Below are 18,283 nucleotides of genomic sequence, written 5' to 3'. Positions count from 1 at the left end.
CTACATATACATTTATTCTAATAACGTATATGTAATATTATTGCGGAAATTTCATTTAAAAATTAGTAGGTATTCTTCATCATTAGAGAAGTCCTATCATCGATAAATCTAGATAAATCCATATCTATGCACATAGTAAATATTAAAAATATTTGAACATTGCATCATTACACAAATTAATATTAATGTATTAGTCACTTGATGTACATATAACAGTTTGATGAAAACAATACAATTAATACACAATTCTGCATAAGAGAGATGAAAGTGTTACCGTTTACGATACAATTACTCTTAAAAAAAAATACATTTTCTAATGTAGATACAAAACATTTCTTTGTTATTATGGTTTTTAGATTGATTTGAAAAAAAGATTATTCAGTAGATGGTAATTCACTCAGGTACTGAGATGATCAATTTATTACACATTGTTATGTACTACATAATAAAGTACACACGTAGTCACGATTTATTTGATTAATATTATTTATAAAATGCAGTAAAATATCTTTACAGGTAATGTCTGACTATGATGTAGTCTTTACATCAGAGTATATGGACCCTAGAGGTTAAATGTTCGGATAAAATTTAGTTTTTGAGTTTTTAGCATCGGTTTTCCCAGTGCTATTAAATGTTAAAATACGAAAATTATTTAATTACCAATAAAGAACACAGGTATACTGTCACCTTTGAACACTGGCTTCAACGACTAAACGGCATATTTGATAATTCAGTTATTGCTCTTGACACACGTCATCAAACGACTGATTGGATGACTTCTACAATCTTTTAGATATTATAGTGGAACCAAGTTAATAGGAACTGGCTTACCCTGCTGGGTGTGGTACAACAGGCTAAATATCTTGAGTGTGGAAAAATATGGGATAAACTTTAAAAAAAAAATACGCGTTAAAGAATATGCTATTTTCAATAATTAATAAATATGCATTTTAGTTTGTCACATTAATGTAATGTCCTTTCAATCTTCGGGAATAACCGACGTGTTTTTTTACTTGGGTTTTAAGGCAGTCAGGTCAGAAACCCTGTTTCAGAACTTTGGATAATTGCGATGGCTTTTACATTTCTATTTATTAATCTATTCTGTGAGTGGAACCCTGAATTCGCATGCCCATAATTCATGTTTTCCCGTTATTTACATGTAGTTTCTGCAGTTCCGTTTCATTTAATTCCCGGTTTTACCTTTTTTATTTTCCGCGATAGACCTCTGAAATATTTAAAATTCTATTAAAAGTACGTCTTAAAATTAACAACCCAATTGATTTGAACACATTCAATACAATACATGGCGATTGTTGAAATGAATTTCAGGAGCATGTGTGTTTCTATTTGTAGAATTGTGCAGTGCCCAAGACCAAGGTTCACAACGCGATTGTATACGTTTTGTGACATTGTTCAAAAGTTTCAAAAGAAAAACATTGTCAGGAGAAAAGGAACATTCTCGAAAAGATGAAAGAATACATTGGCATAATATGCACCAAACCAATTTTAATGATTTTTTTAATAAATAAATAAATTATGTTACCCGAGATATATTTTCCATTTATTTACATTTTTTTGTCAGTCCCTTTAAAAATATAAATTTCACTGTATATATATTTTAATATAGTAATAGGAATAGTTTTAAGGCTTACTGTTTGACACGCTCTTCTGTTACTGCAGGTACCGAATTCACGTTGATACGACACAAATCACAAAAGAAAGCAATGGTATTATTTAAGTTTTCACTTCCACTGAAAATGTTGGCTTATGCCAATATCTAATAAAACCTATCTCAATGTTTCAATACGGTCAAGTGACAAAGAGAATTATCAAAAAATTCAATAAATAGAAGACAGTTCAATATGCATTTTCTGATAACACTTTCTAGTTAATTTTAGGGGAATGTAAATTTATTTGTTTGGTATCTCCTGCAAGGTAGAGAAAAATGGGATACATTTCTTCGGTCCCAAGGAGCCGACATTACCTCAGGGGTCCAGATATATAGCAATAGTTAAAGGTTAAACAATAACATTATTATTGACAAACTCTTCACGCTTATTACAAGTGAACACAATACATCAAAACGAAAACATCTATCTCGTCAAATTAAAACTGTGTTTTAATCTCATTTTGTTAATTAATAAAAACGGAGTGACTTTTTATAATTATAATACACAGCTAATAGTAGTACTTAAAACAAATAGAAAGCTATATTATTAAGCTATGTACACGAAAGGCTTGAAGTTTTAAGTTTTCACATTCTTCTTAAATTTACGTTTATTCTTGGAAGCAACGTTTGTCGGCGGGGCCGATGTGGGCGTTCTCGCGCTTGTACCGGGTGCAGATGGTTGTCCGCCGGTTGTTTTGGCTTTAGTGTACAAATTGTTTAGGAAGTCTTCCAAATTGGCATCATGGGGGGCACTAAATACAAGCATTTGGTTTAATATCATATAAATAATTACATTTAGGCCAGTGGTACAAGAGATACTAGATGATCTAAGGAGTGACTACAAACCGGCTGAATAATTGAAATAATTAAGTTAGCGAAAGTATGTGACAACGCAAGATTAAGGTCTGAGTAGAGTGGAAACAGCAGAGGTCTTCACCCTGCAGTGGATCGACAATGGTTGAGATGATATTTATAAAAACACATATACTTTAGGTATGTATTTATACTGAGACCACTTAAACATTACATAATATCGACACCCCCAACGACCAAAGCAGTAACTAACTTTTTGGCTGTTTTGAGTTATGACATCACGCATACTAAGAAAAAAATACTCTTTCTGCCTGTGTTAACGTTGTATCTCTATGTATACCAGTTGCAGAGATATGAACTCGAAAAAGGTTGTAATTATTATTTTTTTGCATTTTAACCTGTAAGAAAATAGTAACTTGAATTACTCCATCTTATCAGTTCACAATATTGAACTGCATACATGTAAAATAGTTGTATACTGAATTACAACTTTATTCTGCGGCAAAATGTTCGCAAGTCATCAGTGTAAAGTTATAACAATATTCCATGAAAAAATATTTTTTTATTTTAATCATCTCACGAAAAAAGTTGTAATATGAGTTAAAACATTATTCTTTGGAAATCTGCTGTTTTATGACAAGTCGTAAAAAGTATACTTCCGGTTGTTTTACAGAGATAAACCATTAATATACTTGATAACCAGCACTATGTCTTTTAACCCTATTACCAGATATTTTCTTCTTTGCATTATGATATGAGAATTTTTTAAACTTTCATTTTGCTCTCCTGAAAAATGAGCAAAAGTGAGTTACTGCTTTGTTCATTGTGGGTGTCGATATGTGCAGATGCAATTTTTTCCCGTGTGCAGGAGTCAGTCAAGGGTAATGTGTTTCTTGACTCAATGGTTGCTATTGGGGTCTCTGTTAAGATCGTCTAGGCGTCTCTCCCACTCTGTTGTTTCCGGCCCAGATTATCTAACATTACTACTGGCAATGCGGTATGTTTATGGGTACGTACGTACTTATACAAAATGACAAAAACATTGAAGAAACATGAAACAAAAATTACCTGTTTGTGTTTTGTTTTCCTGACCCGCTCGGTTGCAATTTATTCCCTAACACAATTCTATATCGAACATGGTGGGTGTTCGCTTTCAGGTGGTTTAGATTTTTCTTCTGTAAATAAATCAATGAAATTAGTCATACTCATAACACCACTAGTCACAACGCAGTTCATTTTTTTAGTAATTATATTAAATTTTTATTAAGACAAACAAATCCTAGTACGGTTACAGACACATAATATAGACTATTTTAAATATTTAAAAAATAAAACTACACAAAGTCCTCATCAGACCATTCATATAGGTCTATGGATTAGAATGATGGGCATTATCAAACAAAGCTAGGAGGAAGCTGGGTATCTTTGAAAGGAATATATAGAGAAGGATCTTTGGAGACGTACGTGACGGAAATGGCGCCTGTGGAGGAAGGTGCATTCACCAACTATACACATTGTACGATCCTCCCGTCGTCTCATGTGAAAATGTGGTGACTCCGTTGGGTAGGCTATGTCTCAAGGATGGAAGCCACTTAACCATCCAGGAAGGTTCTTTTCAATAGACCAGAAGAGAATAGGATGGTTGCAAGACCTACAGGCCGTGGTTAGACTGTAGAGAAAGAAACAGCATCCCTGAAGCTAAGACCGTGTAGTGGAGACATTTCTTGGAGGTGGCCAAGACCCACTTTGGGTTATAATGCCAATGATGATGTGCTATTTCTGTTGTCACATCATTATGAGGATAAGTTAACCTATTTCTAAACATTACGGCAGTGGTTTAGAACTGCTAGGATTATTAAAGTAATATTTACCTGACACGCAGCCCATTCTGTTATTTGATAAACAGCTCCATCCATGCAAGCGTAGTACATCCAAACTAAGCCCCAAAATCCGGATTCTGCCCAAATATCTCCCTAAACAAAAGAATTATTATTGACTAAAGGGTAGCCATTAATCAAATTAAGTTAATTTTATCGTCCCGATACCTAATGGAAATTTCCATCAATTGAATCATGTCATAGGGAGAGACAGACAGTATTTGCGTGTTATCCAGACGACTCGGTAACATGATGGTATCATAAGCATGTGGTATTTTCAATATTTACGTCTGTATCATAATATGCATAAAAGTTAATCACATAGATGTAACACACATTAAATATTGGTGATATTTGAGGATATTAAAGGGGCTTAGTATTTCTTGCGTTTAATGGCTTGCACCTCATTAAGGTATAAACCAAAATTGCCGTCAAAGTCTCAGTCTATGGCGACTGGCTTTCATATTTCTATCATGTTAATCTGTTCTGTGATCACAATATTCCAAATAATGTCCGCATGCTCTTTAAAATCAGTTTCTATGAGTGACCATTTTATCAATGCACCTATTATATTATTCTATGAATAATATATAACTATGAATAGTGTCCATACGGCTTGGACAATTTACATACTATCAATTGACAACTTTGGATAATTTGAATACACCACCTGATGGCGTTTTCAGAATGTTTTTAATGTGGTAACCACAGAAAATTAGTATTCAAATCATTAAAAAGTCATTCAAATTATATTTTGTAAGGGTAACATTATTTCATTATTTATGGCTACCACCTTTATCTTTGCCAACCGATGTTTCAGTTAGATACGTAATGACATGAGCAATTTTTGTGGTTATCCATTTAAATACTCTATTTAGTTATGGTTCAGTGTATTTGCCTGCTTTTGTATAAGAATTTTATTGACATGGTTTGTCTTATCAGTGGCTTAATTGGCATTATAATTTTTCAAGTTCAAAATGGTCAATGTATGTACTAAATATCCCTTATTCCCTATGAGTTAGCAAACTTAATATCTATCTTAAAACAATTAAAATTAATAGATTACCTCTTTTGCCGAGTGATTAATTTTACACTGCGCACAGTAACGTGCAGCGTAACAGGGTCTGGTGGTGAGCGTCCTCTTGTGTCGCCGTGTACAATTTGTGCAGCGGATCGTCCCAGCGGCATGCCGAACTTTATCATGCAGTTGCGCCAACAATTCTGATAGCTCTGACCACGCGGCCTCCATATGCCTCGATTCCAGTAACTTCCGATCGTACGCTTCACGTCGTTCCTATTCAATTTAGTCAAATTTTTTTCAATGTCAATTGTATACCTTATTTACAATGTGACTAAACCAGGGGTAGACAAACTTTTGAGACAGATATGAGAAGTATGACAATTTATATATTTTTTCATTGTTATATACATATTTTAAGTGAATTGATAATAAGCTATATTTTTTTATTAAGTGGAAAAGATTTCTTCAATATAACCAAAGTAAATAAACAAAAATACAAAATTTTATTGACTTACGGGCTCTCCAATTAAATCGAATGCATGTTGTAATATTTTAAAGGCCTCCTCTGCTCCAGGCTGCTGGTTTTTGTCTGGATGAACCAAAAATGCTTGTCGTCTATAATAATGTTTTATGTCATCATCTGAACACTGAACTGCTACACCTAAAATGCTATATAAAAAAAAAAAAAGTCAAGTATATAATATAATAGAGATTAAAACATTTTCTGGTGTCTCCCTGGAGGGCAATTTTTGAATCAAGCAGTATCATAAAATATGAAAACTTGCTTGAAAACACGAAAAAGCTTGAAAAGTAAGCATGAAGCTGTGAACGGTGTCCGAAAATACAACGGAAATATTAGGTGTACATTTATGATCGCGTAATAGTTTGCATTATATTTTAGACAAATGACTCCATGACAGCTCAAGTTAACATGTGAACAAGAAAATAACTTAGGTTACTAGGAGTAACTAACTAGGTGGTTAGATTCTAAATATCAGTATTACCATTAATTAACTTACACTATTGCAATATTAATTGGCCGTAGAAAAGGTACTGTTGCTTTAATTTAATTTTTATTTTGTTATTTTTTAAAACAGTTTTTTTGATTATCTCGGAAAGTACTTTTCACCACATAGGACATATTAAATGTGCAGCGACGATATATTACACCATTTTCATCCTAGAGCTAGAGTGCAAAGTTATGAAGCATATCGTCGTTTCCGTTGCAAAATTGCATATCTGCAAAATCACAACTTTTCAGGGGAGCATAAAAACGGTTTTAAAAAAAACTTTGTGGAAATTTAAAAAAAAAAAAAACACGTAATTAATATTTTTTAATCTTTTATCATTTTTTAACATTTTTGAAACAAATTATCTTCTCCTTATAATTATATGTCAGTTATTCATTTTTGCACATTTTTTTCTGCTGATATTCATTTTTGCAGCAACTTTAATAATCAATTATTTCTAAATAAACATTAATTTTAAGAATGAAATAAAACAAAAGCATTAACATTGGATTGATAAACTAGCAAGAATTACTATTATTAGATATTTTTATTAATTTACAATATTACATAATATTAAAATATTGTAGGTATTTTAAGATATAAAAAAATAAAGTAAATAATAACTATTAATGAGGCAATTTATCATAAAATTCCCAGCAAAATTGTGGAATGACTGACTTTAATTCTTGCAGGTGCTTAAACTTTTCTGGCTTAATTTTTATTTGCATTTTGTACAACTGACTTGGCTCATCATGACATGTTTCCACAGATTTATTGGAAATTCGTCGCCAATCATCAGTGTAATTCAACTTATAAAAAATTATTCCAGACTCATACTTTAAACATTTTATGTTTGCAACTGTTGGATCTCCTCTTCTTTGCCCAGGTCTTATTGATTTATACAAATCAATCTTATCAAAATTAAGAAAATAGTCAAACGTCAAATAGTTGACAACAAAAGATTTTTGAACGAGCTTCTCTACAAACACTAATGTAATCTGTAGGCAAATATATCTCCCTATTTTTTAACCTCCTTTCAATTAAACTATGGCAATGGTCTACCTCCATCTGCGTGTGGCCCTTCTCCAAATAATTATGTATGATTTCAATTGAATACATCTGACTTAATTTGGCAAGTGCATTTGCAATTGTCACATTTTTATTTTGGTAACCACACCCATCTGTATAAATAATAATGGTAGTGGTATTCTTGTATTCTTCTAAATAGTTTTTTATGAACTTAAATAATATGGAAGCAAAGATATTCGTTGTTAATCCTCCCTCACATTCATTCCATAAATAACAAAAGCAATCCTTTGAAATCATGTTGTAGATCGTGTAATTATGCACACATAGTTTTGTTTTATAATATAACGCACTTGCTTTTAAATTTGGCGATAATTTAACTGCCTGCATGTTGATAGTAAAGAGGCCTATAGTGGCTTGGGAATTTTGTGCACGAATTTTATCATTACCCTTGCTTTCTCTGGCTTGTTCTTTATTTTTAATGTGCTGTAAATATATTTCTTCTGTTACATTTTGTTGTTTGAAAGCGCAGCAAACATCACACTGATCCTTTTTTGGTTGAAAAATAGCTATATTTTTCTTTTCGATTTCCTCATAAAATAGAGTTTTCTTAACTGCTATAATTTTTAATTCTTGACATTTGTCAACATACATTTTATACATTTGTAGAACACTTTGAAATGTTGGCTCAAGGTATAATTTACTGGTGCTTGCTCGGCAGTAATGTGACGGTAACTTGGGTAGATCATCAAGGAATTTTTGCATATTTTCAGTAGCTTCTATCATTCTCAGTTTCTTAACCTTTCTAACGCGGCAACTGACTTTAGTCAGCCTATACGCGCGAGTCATCCGCGCGTCAGCTGACTAAAGTCATTTCGATTTTCGTTTGCCTAGTACTGCTTTCCGCCAGGCGCGAATAATTCGAATATTGATTTAATTTATTCAAAAATCATCCTTCTCTTGACATCTGTCAATGGATAGCCTAAACTTTTGTTCTATCTAATTTAAATAAATATTTTTCGGGAGCGTGTCTTGAATAAAAATATATCAGTCATCGGGCCAATTCAAATTTGCCGCGTATATAGTGTCTTATCGCTTCTTAGTGCATGTGCGCCGAAGACATTTGACTGACGTGTTTGTAACGATACGAGTTTGCGATATAATAAGTTATATTGTTTTTTAGTGATTGAAAAACTATTTGGTGCGTAAACTGTTAAATAGAATATTCGAAAGTTACATTGATCAAAGTGAATTTACAAAATATTTTTACAAAAGGAATGCTTTTGGAGATTGCATTCATTCGCCTATCTGCCAGTATATTATCCGCGAGTTTATAGTTTCGGAAAATAATTTGAACCAGGTGTCATTTAAATATACCTAGAAGTCCGCGATTTAATATGTCTCTTTGTTTATCATTGATTAACATTTTTAAATACTATTTTCTGGTTATAGTATTAGGTGAAACAGACAAAAATTATTTATTTACCCTAGTTATCAGCCATTTATAAAGAAAAGACACGAACACTCAGACGCCCGTTCCCGCATAAATGCGGAAATTGTCGTATTACGCAAACACCAGGTCCCGCGCTACTGAATTTTTATACACTGCGCGGCAAATCATCGTCTGCTGGTGTGAGACAGACACTTGAGAATTATTTTTTTCGTAATACTATTCAAAAGGGTTTGATTCATGACTACTATTTTTTTTATGTAGAATTCTTCTTATATTTATAGTCGAAAATAACTCGAGTTACTTACTATCACGTCATTATAATAAAATAAGAGATTACCTATTCTAGTACCAGGTTATTGAAGTAATATAATAAAAAAAAAAACAAATGAACTTGAAAATAAAATTGTGGTGACTATAAAGCATTTAGAAGTGCAAAAAGTGTTTGAAATTTAATATTTTACGAATTGTAATAGGTATTCGAAAAATAAACCATTTTGTTATATAAACTATGTGTCATTCGATTCCATTCAGTTCGGGGTCAATGGTAGGTACAAACCAGGCACTGGTGGTAAGTACATCACTCTCAAATAGCCAGTAGTTCTCAAGGATGATTTATTTATACTCGGCCTGCAGTGCTGCAATGTGTATGCGAGTTCAAACAAAAGTTACACAGTTTGAGATGTCCTGGATGCTATAAAAATGAGTTATTTATGACTGATATTTTTTCAACACACTCAACAAAAATGCTCATAAAAGTCATAAACCATATTATTATTCATTATGTGTATGACATATTTGTCGAAATGGTAGCCGGTAGACTATAAGAATACTGAACTGTTCTTACACTTGTTAATCTGTCATCGACGCATTAGTCCAGCACCATTTCGTAAGTGTCATGGCGCCGCTCGAGTAAGCTGGCATTTTTTCAATGAAGAAGTCTTGTTCGTGATTTCTTATCAGATTTAGGCGACGAATGTTTATTTTTAGAGTCACATAAAATATTAGGTTCTGTCATAATCATTTTTGAACTTGACTCCGATTTTTTACTACTCTATTTGTGTATGTTTGACTGACATTTATTACGATTTATTGATGCTTGAAATCACAACGCGCACTGTTGTACTAAGTCGGGATTCGTAACGCTTAGAAAGGGTTAACACTCCTAGAAACTATTTTTTCTGGTCGCAGTCTCACTTTTAATCCAATTTACAATGGTTCCTGCCTTTAGTGCAAACGTATTCATAAAAGTTTTTTTGCATACTTGCAATCTTTCCCCATTTGCAGAAGTCATAAAATAAATCAGCGAATGATTTCGTCTGGAATTGGCTGATGGGCGCTTCGTCGGAATGCATTCAACAAAAGAACGTACATAGGTTTTTTTCATTTCCCATGTCATGTTCGTCCAGAAATTATTGAATAGTTTCTCTCTTTCTACATCTGTGAAGTTGAAACAATGGCGATTCTTAGCTGCTGCACATTTATTGGATGAGCAAATCGGCTTTAAAAGTCTTTGATCTCGGGATTCAGACAGCTTGTAAATACCATCAGTATTTTTAAGGCCACTGTAAGACTTTCCACTCATCCTTAATTTTTTATTCATATTTCTCTGCGAATCACCAGTATGCTTTTTTTGTTGTTGAATATCTTGTGCGTCATCGATATTATCAACAGAGCTGTGTGGAATATATTGCAATATTCCAGGCCTACTCCCATTTTCATCATCTGAAGACTCACTTGGAGGAACTCGAAGGAAAATACGCAGGATCTTGGTTTTCAATTTCGTTTTCGGTTATTAAAGCGTGACGTGGAGATTCTGTTTCCTACAATGACAAAATAGTAATGTAATTATCTAAATATAAGCATTTAAGCAAAAAATAATTTTAATATCGTATTCATATAATAGTTTTTACCTTTTGCAAATCAATGGTTCCATTTTCTGAACATCCAGGCTGATCGGATATTATGTCTTCAAGTGGAAGAATTAATATGTTATTTAAGTCCGCATTATCTTCACTTAAATATAGTAAACTCTCCACTATTTCACCTTCACATAGGCTTTTGTTTGTTGAACTATTCATGATGACAAAAATGTATATCTGCAAATAAAATAAAACTACATGTAAAAAACCTAATCTGCAAATTTGAATAACTGATGACAGATTTAAAAATTATGAAAATAAGTGGTTCTAACGCATTAACTCGAAGTACCACATTATAATCTCATTGACAATAAATGAAAAAGCATTAAATTATGTAAAAGTAACAGAATGTATTCATATATACCTTTTAAAACGAATAAATCCTGAGCACAACACACACAGACGTCAGATTTGTATGACAGTTGAATCAGTTATACATTTTTGCATCCAAAATTTTTGAACATGCAGATATTCAAAAAAGATTTCCTTAATTTAAGCGAAAACAAATTTTTTGTCAGTTGTGCAACTTTGCATGTACGTAAAGGCGATTTTTGCGGTTTCAATAATACCAAAATGTCACAAACCCATTTTTTGCAGATATGCAATTTTGCAACGGAAACGACGATATACTCTACCAGCCTACTTTATAATTTTTGTATTTACTCTGTACACTGTTTTTCTAATACTCTTCTATTTCTTCATTTTCATATCACGTTGTGAACGTCTTGAATTTGTAATTTGTCAAGTTCGCTGTATGTAAACAAATGGATTTGAATAATACCTGTATGGATCTTTGCCTTTACATGCCAACAATCGTTTCATGGCATCATCGCCAGTTGCCGGCAGCGGAATGTTAGTTACATTGCGTTTTGTTTTTTCTGCATCGTTTTCAGGCTTAGCTGCAAGATTTATTCAACACTTTATATTAAAAATATCAAGTTACCATTAAGACAACAATAATTCATAATGGTAACATTAGCACAGTTTAAATTTAATGTAATTACATTTTATTTAATACATTGTATAGGGTTATCAAATTAGTACTATAAATTTTTTAAATGTCCTGGCAGGCATTTTTTTTTCTGATTCTCACCAAAATTTACATTTGTGTTCAGTATTATTTGACAAATCATCATGGAGAGATACACAAATGTACAGCGTATAAAAATTGATAAAACTGAATACAATAATAACGAATATATTCAAGATCTATTTTGGGCATTACGTGAAATTTATGGTCAAAATAATCGACCTTCAGAGTTTACTATTCGTAATTTAATTGGAAAATTCGAGTCAAATGGTAATGTTTATCATGTTGAGAATCCAACCCATCAAAAACGTACATGTACTGCTGAAAATATCGATGTTGTGAATCAAAGTGTGCATGAAAATCCAGAAGAATCAAATACATGTTGTTGTCAAGAGCTTGGACTTTCTTATGGCACTACACGGAATATTCTTTATAAAGATTTGCATTTGAAGGCGTATAAAATACAGTTAACACAATAACTTAAACCTAAAGACCATTTGGTGCCTCAAAATTTTGAGCTTAGAGCTTTAGAGCAACTTGACACAGACCCATTATTTAATGAAAAAATCATCTTCAGCGTTGAAGCTCATTTTTGGTTAAATGGCTTTGTAAATAAGCACAATAATTGTCTCATTTGGAGTAATGATAATCCACAAAAATTAATAGTAATTGGACCATATTATATTTTTGAAAACGATCGATTTTTTCGAAATGAAAACTGATTTTTTATAGCATGAATTAGATGATTTTGATCTGGACGATATGTGGTTCCAACGAGATGGTGCAACATGCCATAGGGCTCGTGACACAATCAACTTATTGAGAGAAAAGTTCAGTATATTATAATATGTCTCTTATTTGATAACCCATTATAAGACATAGTCAACATAATATTTACAATTCGGTTTTCGAGTAGAAAAATTGACTGCACCGCGGCATGCATGTAGCTCCTGGAAAAATTACTCGTAATGCTTGGTAGTCCTTGGTTATCGTTCGGTTTTGTATTATATTAGATATTCGAAGAAACAAGTAACATTGTAATGTGTACACTGATATTCGAACATTCTTTATGATTTCATTTTAATCAAATATAAAGCAATCAGTAAAATTGGTTCTCTATCTATGTGTTAGTTGATATCAAACGTCGTAAAGTCTACATATTGAAAAAAATGACTTTTGATGTACGTTTAATAGAGTATGCAAATCTGCACATTATGGTATACTGCAAACCCCCAAAAGTCCACTGTCTACGAATGAAATCACGTTTCGAAAGATCAATATTTTTTCAAACCACCTAAAGTCCACAAGCGTATTTTATCTAACCCCATGTCCCCACCGGCTAATCACTGACAAGCTAGGGCCCTGTCATGGCCGCCACTGTTCTACTGTCAAGCTAAAGGTGAACGACGGCACCTTTCCTTAATTTCTAAACAATTATTACATAAAATGGATGTGGAAGTGGATGATGTGGATCCAGACAAAGCCAGAAAGAGGTCGAGCACCGGAGCTAAGAAGAAAAATGCCGCCAAGACACAGAAATTTTGAGTTTACTTGATACCGAGTTCAGTTTTTGATGTTACAGTATGTTGCAACTTTTGAGACAAGACCGTATTGGAGCAATGTGAATTTACCCATGTAGTTAATCAAGTCTATGTACTTAAAATTAAGAGTAATATTGCTTTTAATATTCAATGAGCTAGGTTATTACCTCAATATATTTTTTACTTTAGTTTAATAATTACTAATACCTAAGGTCATTCCGCTCAATTCAACATTAAACAAATTAAATTCTAGTGGATTTAAGTTTTCTACTATTTCATTTGAGTCATTTTTTGCGATTCGGTTTTCGCCTTTCGGCATCTTTGGGCACTCTGCGCACTTATCAAGTAGGTACACACTGACAACGAATACAGTTAATTCTCACTTAACAGTAAATTAATACAATAAAGTAGGTAAAAACTTTATCACCTACCTATTAAGTCTTGGATCACGATAAAAATACAACAAACAATTAATTATAATTATAAATACTTGAAGTGTGGCAGCATGAAAAAAAGATTTTACCACAAACCATCTAAAAATATATACATATCTCATAAAACATAATACGTGTTTTTTTATTTGTGCCTCAAAAGTCAAAAGACTTGACTTTTTTATTATTATTTTGACCATTAGGAAAATTATGACACATGTTTCAGTGTCCATTACAACAACAGCATTCGAAAACGTATTTTAATTTAAATTTTCTACCAATTTACTATTTGTGACATAAACCACTTACCTAAGTTCGATAATAAATAAACTTGTTTTGTTTGTAAAATTGTTTTGTTTTTATTAATAATGCCAATAAACATACTCCTGGATACGTGCCTTTGAAAATAATAAAAATGGCCGCCCGGATACATATCAAACTGCATTAAGTCCATGCAAAGTTTTTTCAAACCGCTTTAAGTCCAACCAAGTATTTATCAAAACTAATAAAGTCCACCTATATTTTATCAAAACTGCTAAAGTCCAATATAAAAACATTTTTTATAAATGTTGCACCGAACGAATATCTTCAGGACTTCTTTGTAGCCATCATGGATGTTAGATTCAATTATCTTACAATATCTCACACATCTTGCAACCATTTCTATTACAAGATATGATAAAACTGCATTTATCACAGTTTGACATTCAGTGGACTTTACGACGTTTGATATGAGTCAACGCATATGTAGTGACCATCTAGGTAACTAAAAATCAACCTGCCCTTCCATGTACCTACATCTCCCCAGCATACGTCTTTTTACAGTATATATAGTGCTCTAACGAGTGGAACCACCATATAAAAATTTTATCCGTAAAGATGAACAGTAGGTATTTAATTAAAAGTTAAATAAAAAAAACTTACTCATTGTTTTGAACCATTTCAATTTGCGCCAAAAACCTATCCGTGTATGTCCAAATTTCTTGTCAATATATGTCCCAATATTACAGACCCATTGAGTGTTAGTAGCCTGTTCTTTGGTAAATATCCATACACTTTGGGACCATTTACATGTTTTTGTACATAGAGTTGAAAGCCTGTAAAAATATTCCATATAATTATGTATCAAAAAATGGTAATCTTTTATTTTGAAAGTCGAAAATTACGAGATGAAAATAAAAAGAGGTAAATGTTTATTTTGTACAATAATGTCCTGAAAATGGTATTACGGCCGAAATAGTCGACTAACGAAACAATCTGTAGAATTTTATATAATTTATTGTACCACTTTTGTCGAAGAGCAAGGAACAGGAGTTCATCCAGCAATGGATTGATGATGATGATATTACCACTTTTATGAAATAGAAGTCTATTGAGTAAATTCTAACTCAATTAATTAATAAGCAATTTGTATCAGTGAAACCCCGATATTATGTTTTTGAAGGGACAGACAAAAGATTTTTTTTTCAAACATACGGATTGGTTTGGGGCATATTATGTTAATGTGTTCTTTCACCTTTTTAAAAATGTTCCTATTCTTTTGAACTGACAATACTTCTCTTTGCTGAGAGATTATTTGAATGTGCATAAAAAAAAATAACCATGTTATGTAACCTTGGTCTCGGGGTACTGCAGTCATAACTAGAACGCACACATGCGTCTTGAATATATTTTAATGATGTCATGCATTGAATAGAATGTGTTCAAATAAATTGGATTTTCAATTGATATAAATAATTTCAATTGAATTTTGACTATTTCAAACATAAATTGCGGGAATAAAACCAGGAATTAAATGTACTAAACCAAAACAGGACTACAAAAGCTACACGCAAATAGCGAGATAATAGAATTCCGTGCACATAAATTCGGGGTTTCACTGTATTTATACGTGAAAGATTAATAACTCACAGATCGACAGAAAGGTGTGCGCTCATCTGAAAGATATCCACCAAAAGATTGTAAAACCACACCATACAGCTCAATAAAATTGCCAGCCAATTTTCTGCGTGCGCCTGCAATATTCCCAGGTACCCGGCACCTCTGCCTTTTTTATTTTTTGGTTGTGTACCCCTTTTGTTTCTGTCAGAGCCGCTTTTAGCAAATTTTGAATTATACGTTGACTTTCCATCCTTATTTCTTCGTTTTGTTTTGTCATTATCATTTATCGGTTCCTGATAAATGATCTCTTCGGCTCCATTCAGATAGGTGCTGTTGTTTGTTTCCTGTCTGTCAGTTTTCTTCGCAGATTCAGGTTTTTTGGCGGTCCGTTTTTTAGTGTTGGTTTTTTCTTCTGGTTGCGGGACGAAAACAAACTCTGAATCACAGTTTGTGTAGTTTGGTTGCTCTTGAGACGGTGCGGAATCGGTATCGTTGGATAAGTCATCCAAAGAGACCCATTTTCTTACATTTTCGTTCTTATACTTATGTTGCTTTCCTGAATTTGAAACCTTCTTTGGGAATTCTCCACTATTTTCACCGCTGTCACTTCCCGATGACACCTGAGCTTGGAATACATTCTTTCTAGCAGATTCCTGTTTCTTTCCTTTATCCTCACCCTGTATAGGTTTGTCGGAACTTCCCATGAAACTTTTTGTTTTATCCAATTTACCCAAACCTTGTTTCATGTTATTGAATTTATTTTGTTCTTTACTGTTCGATTTCTTTTTTGTATTTTCAGGGATATTTTGACCTTTGGGCGTTTTTGATAGCACTGCTGAGTATGAAGGTCTCATCGGTTTAACTTCAGCAACAATTCGTTTCTTTCCAGTTGCTTCCACACTAAATATACCTTCTTGTTCTTTCCGATTGAATTGTTCAATAGGCTTTATCTTTTCTACTTCTATACTGCTGTGAGGAACATCTTGTCCTCTTTGTACTGATTCCATATTTAAATTGACCAAAGATGGATCTCGCTGGTAGTTGATATTTGGTTGTACATTCAGAAATGTGTGTCCGAAAGGGGTATAAGTTCCTGACGGATTATTATTCCAGTTGCCAAGAAAGTTATCAATTAAATGTTTTTTTCCAACGGTTGGCTGTTCATAAGTTGGTAAATTAGGCATACTGGGAGAGTCCATGTTATTGATTTCATGAAGTGAAGGGTGATTTCTGTTAATATCATTGAACTGTTGTTGTTGTTGTTGCATTTCTACAGGTGGGATGTGTCCATACGATGATGATTCTAAATGTATGGAGGTGTCAGGAGCCATGTTATGGGTCATTGGAGGCATATAGTTCATCATCATAGGAAGACACTGTGGCTGCATTGGCATATTATGCCTCATATTCGGGTTAAACAGTTCATAATTGTTTATTGGTACCATATACTGCGGTTGATTATGTTCATTGTATATAATTTTTGTTTTCACAATTTGGCCATTTCCTAGATCCAAACAAGCAAAGCTTTGTTGGTTCTGCATGCCATTTAAATCACAGTTTGAATTAAGATTCAAATATGCATTTTCATTATAGTTTACTGGTAGTTCCGCAGGTTTCTCACAGTTATTGTTTGGAAAGACATTTGAAGAGAACACATTTTGATGTGAATATCGTTCCTGGATTAAATGATCTGGGGGTGGATGGAACACTTCATTATTCACACGGACTTGTTGGTTTCTAGTTGGATTAACACAAGGGTTGTCATTTGGATTCATTGACCACTGCCCGTGTAATTCATGATACATATCGCGATCATTTGGTGGTTCTGCCATTTTTGGTTAGGAGACTCTCATTCGCATGCAAAGGCTAATGAAACTGATAACGTAATTGTTACAAAAACGGCGCATGAGAACTTTTGGAAATTACGTATTTAACGTAAAAGATAATGAATGTGTTAATAATGTTTCATATTTTTCTTAAATTCAGAATAAATTTATTTAATAATCAAATGACAGTACGACGGCTTTAGTTTTGATTGCAATGTTGTCCTAAATCAGTGTTGCCATATTTTGAAAGTGGAATTATAGTACAGAGCCTCCAAAATTATAGTATTTGGGGATAAAATATAGTACGCGTTGTCATCTGTTGAAAATAAAAATTTTCCCAATTTTTCATGGTCGGCTCGTTTTTTTTAGGAAAAATATTTCGTCGCGGGCCGCACGTTCCCAAATTTTCATGGTCGGCTTGTTTTTTTTGGGAAAAAAAATTCGTCGCGGGCCACAGGTTCCCGATTTTTCGTGGTCGGCTTGTTTTTTTGGGGAAAAATATTTCGCCGCGGGCCGCAGATTTCCAAATTTTCGAAGACCACTCCATTGCGAAATGGCAAATGCAGAATTATAGTACTTTTATATAAAATTATAGTACGATTTTCAAAATTATAGTATTTTGGGCGTACTATACCTATTTTATATCGTACATAGTACGCGGACCAAAATTATAGTACAAATACTATAATTATAGTACGGTTGGCAACACTGTCCTAAATTAAAACCCATAGACAATAAGTTAAAACCCATTTCCAAATAGCACACTTCACTAAAAATAGTCGGCAG

General features: G+C 33.0%; 1 protein-coding gene across 1 annotated transcript; it reads right to left on the bottom strand.

Annotated features, from left to right (window-relative positions):
• Positions 1-1,212: 1,212 nt before the first annotated feature.
• On the bottom strand, positions 1,213-17,742 carry LOC147068252 (uncharacterized). Its single transcript, XM_085951995.1, has 8 exons — positions 15,702-17,742; positions 14,715-14,887; positions 11,570-11,687; positions 5,896-6,049; positions 5,426-5,653; positions 4,354-4,455; positions 3,551-3,657; positions 1,213-2,421 (listed from the first exon to the last, which is right to left on the bottom strand). Exons 1-8 carry the CDS (start codon positions 17,501-17,503, stop codon positions 2,247-2,249), a joined length of 2,859 nt encoding a protein of 952 aa, XP_085808121.1. The 5' UTR covers positions 17,504-17,742; the 3' UTR covers positions 1,213-2,246.
• Positions 17,743-18,283: the final 541 nt, after the last annotated feature.

Source organism: Rhyacophila brunnea, unplaced genomic scaffold (genome assembly GCF_057557595.1).
Source record: "Rhyacophila brunnea isolate RB1 unplaced genomic scaffold, BYU_Rbru_1.0 scaffold_3, whole genome shotgun sequence".
In the NCBI taxonomy this organism is placed as follows: domain Eukaryota; kingdom Metazoa; phylum Arthropoda; class Insecta; order Trichoptera; family Rhyacophilidae; genus Rhyacophila; species Rhyacophila brunnea.
Note: the sequence above shows the minus strand (reverse complement) of the source record. Positions and strands in the feature narration are given on the sequence as shown.

Bases quoted from the DNA above. Each gene is read 5' to 3' on its own strand.
- LOC147068252 (XM_085951995.1), bottom strand. From the start codon at position 17,503: ATGGCAGAACCACCAAATGATCGCGATATGTATCATGAATTACACGGG. The intron at 6,050-11,569 runs GTATTATTCAAA...TTTTTTATATAG, and splicing joins AAAGGCAAAGATCCATACAG to CATTTTAGGTGTAGCAGTTC. The intron at 2,422-3,550 runs GTAATTTTTGTT...GCTTGTATTTAG, and splicing joins GGAAAACAAAACACAAACAG to TGCCCCCCATGATGCCAATT.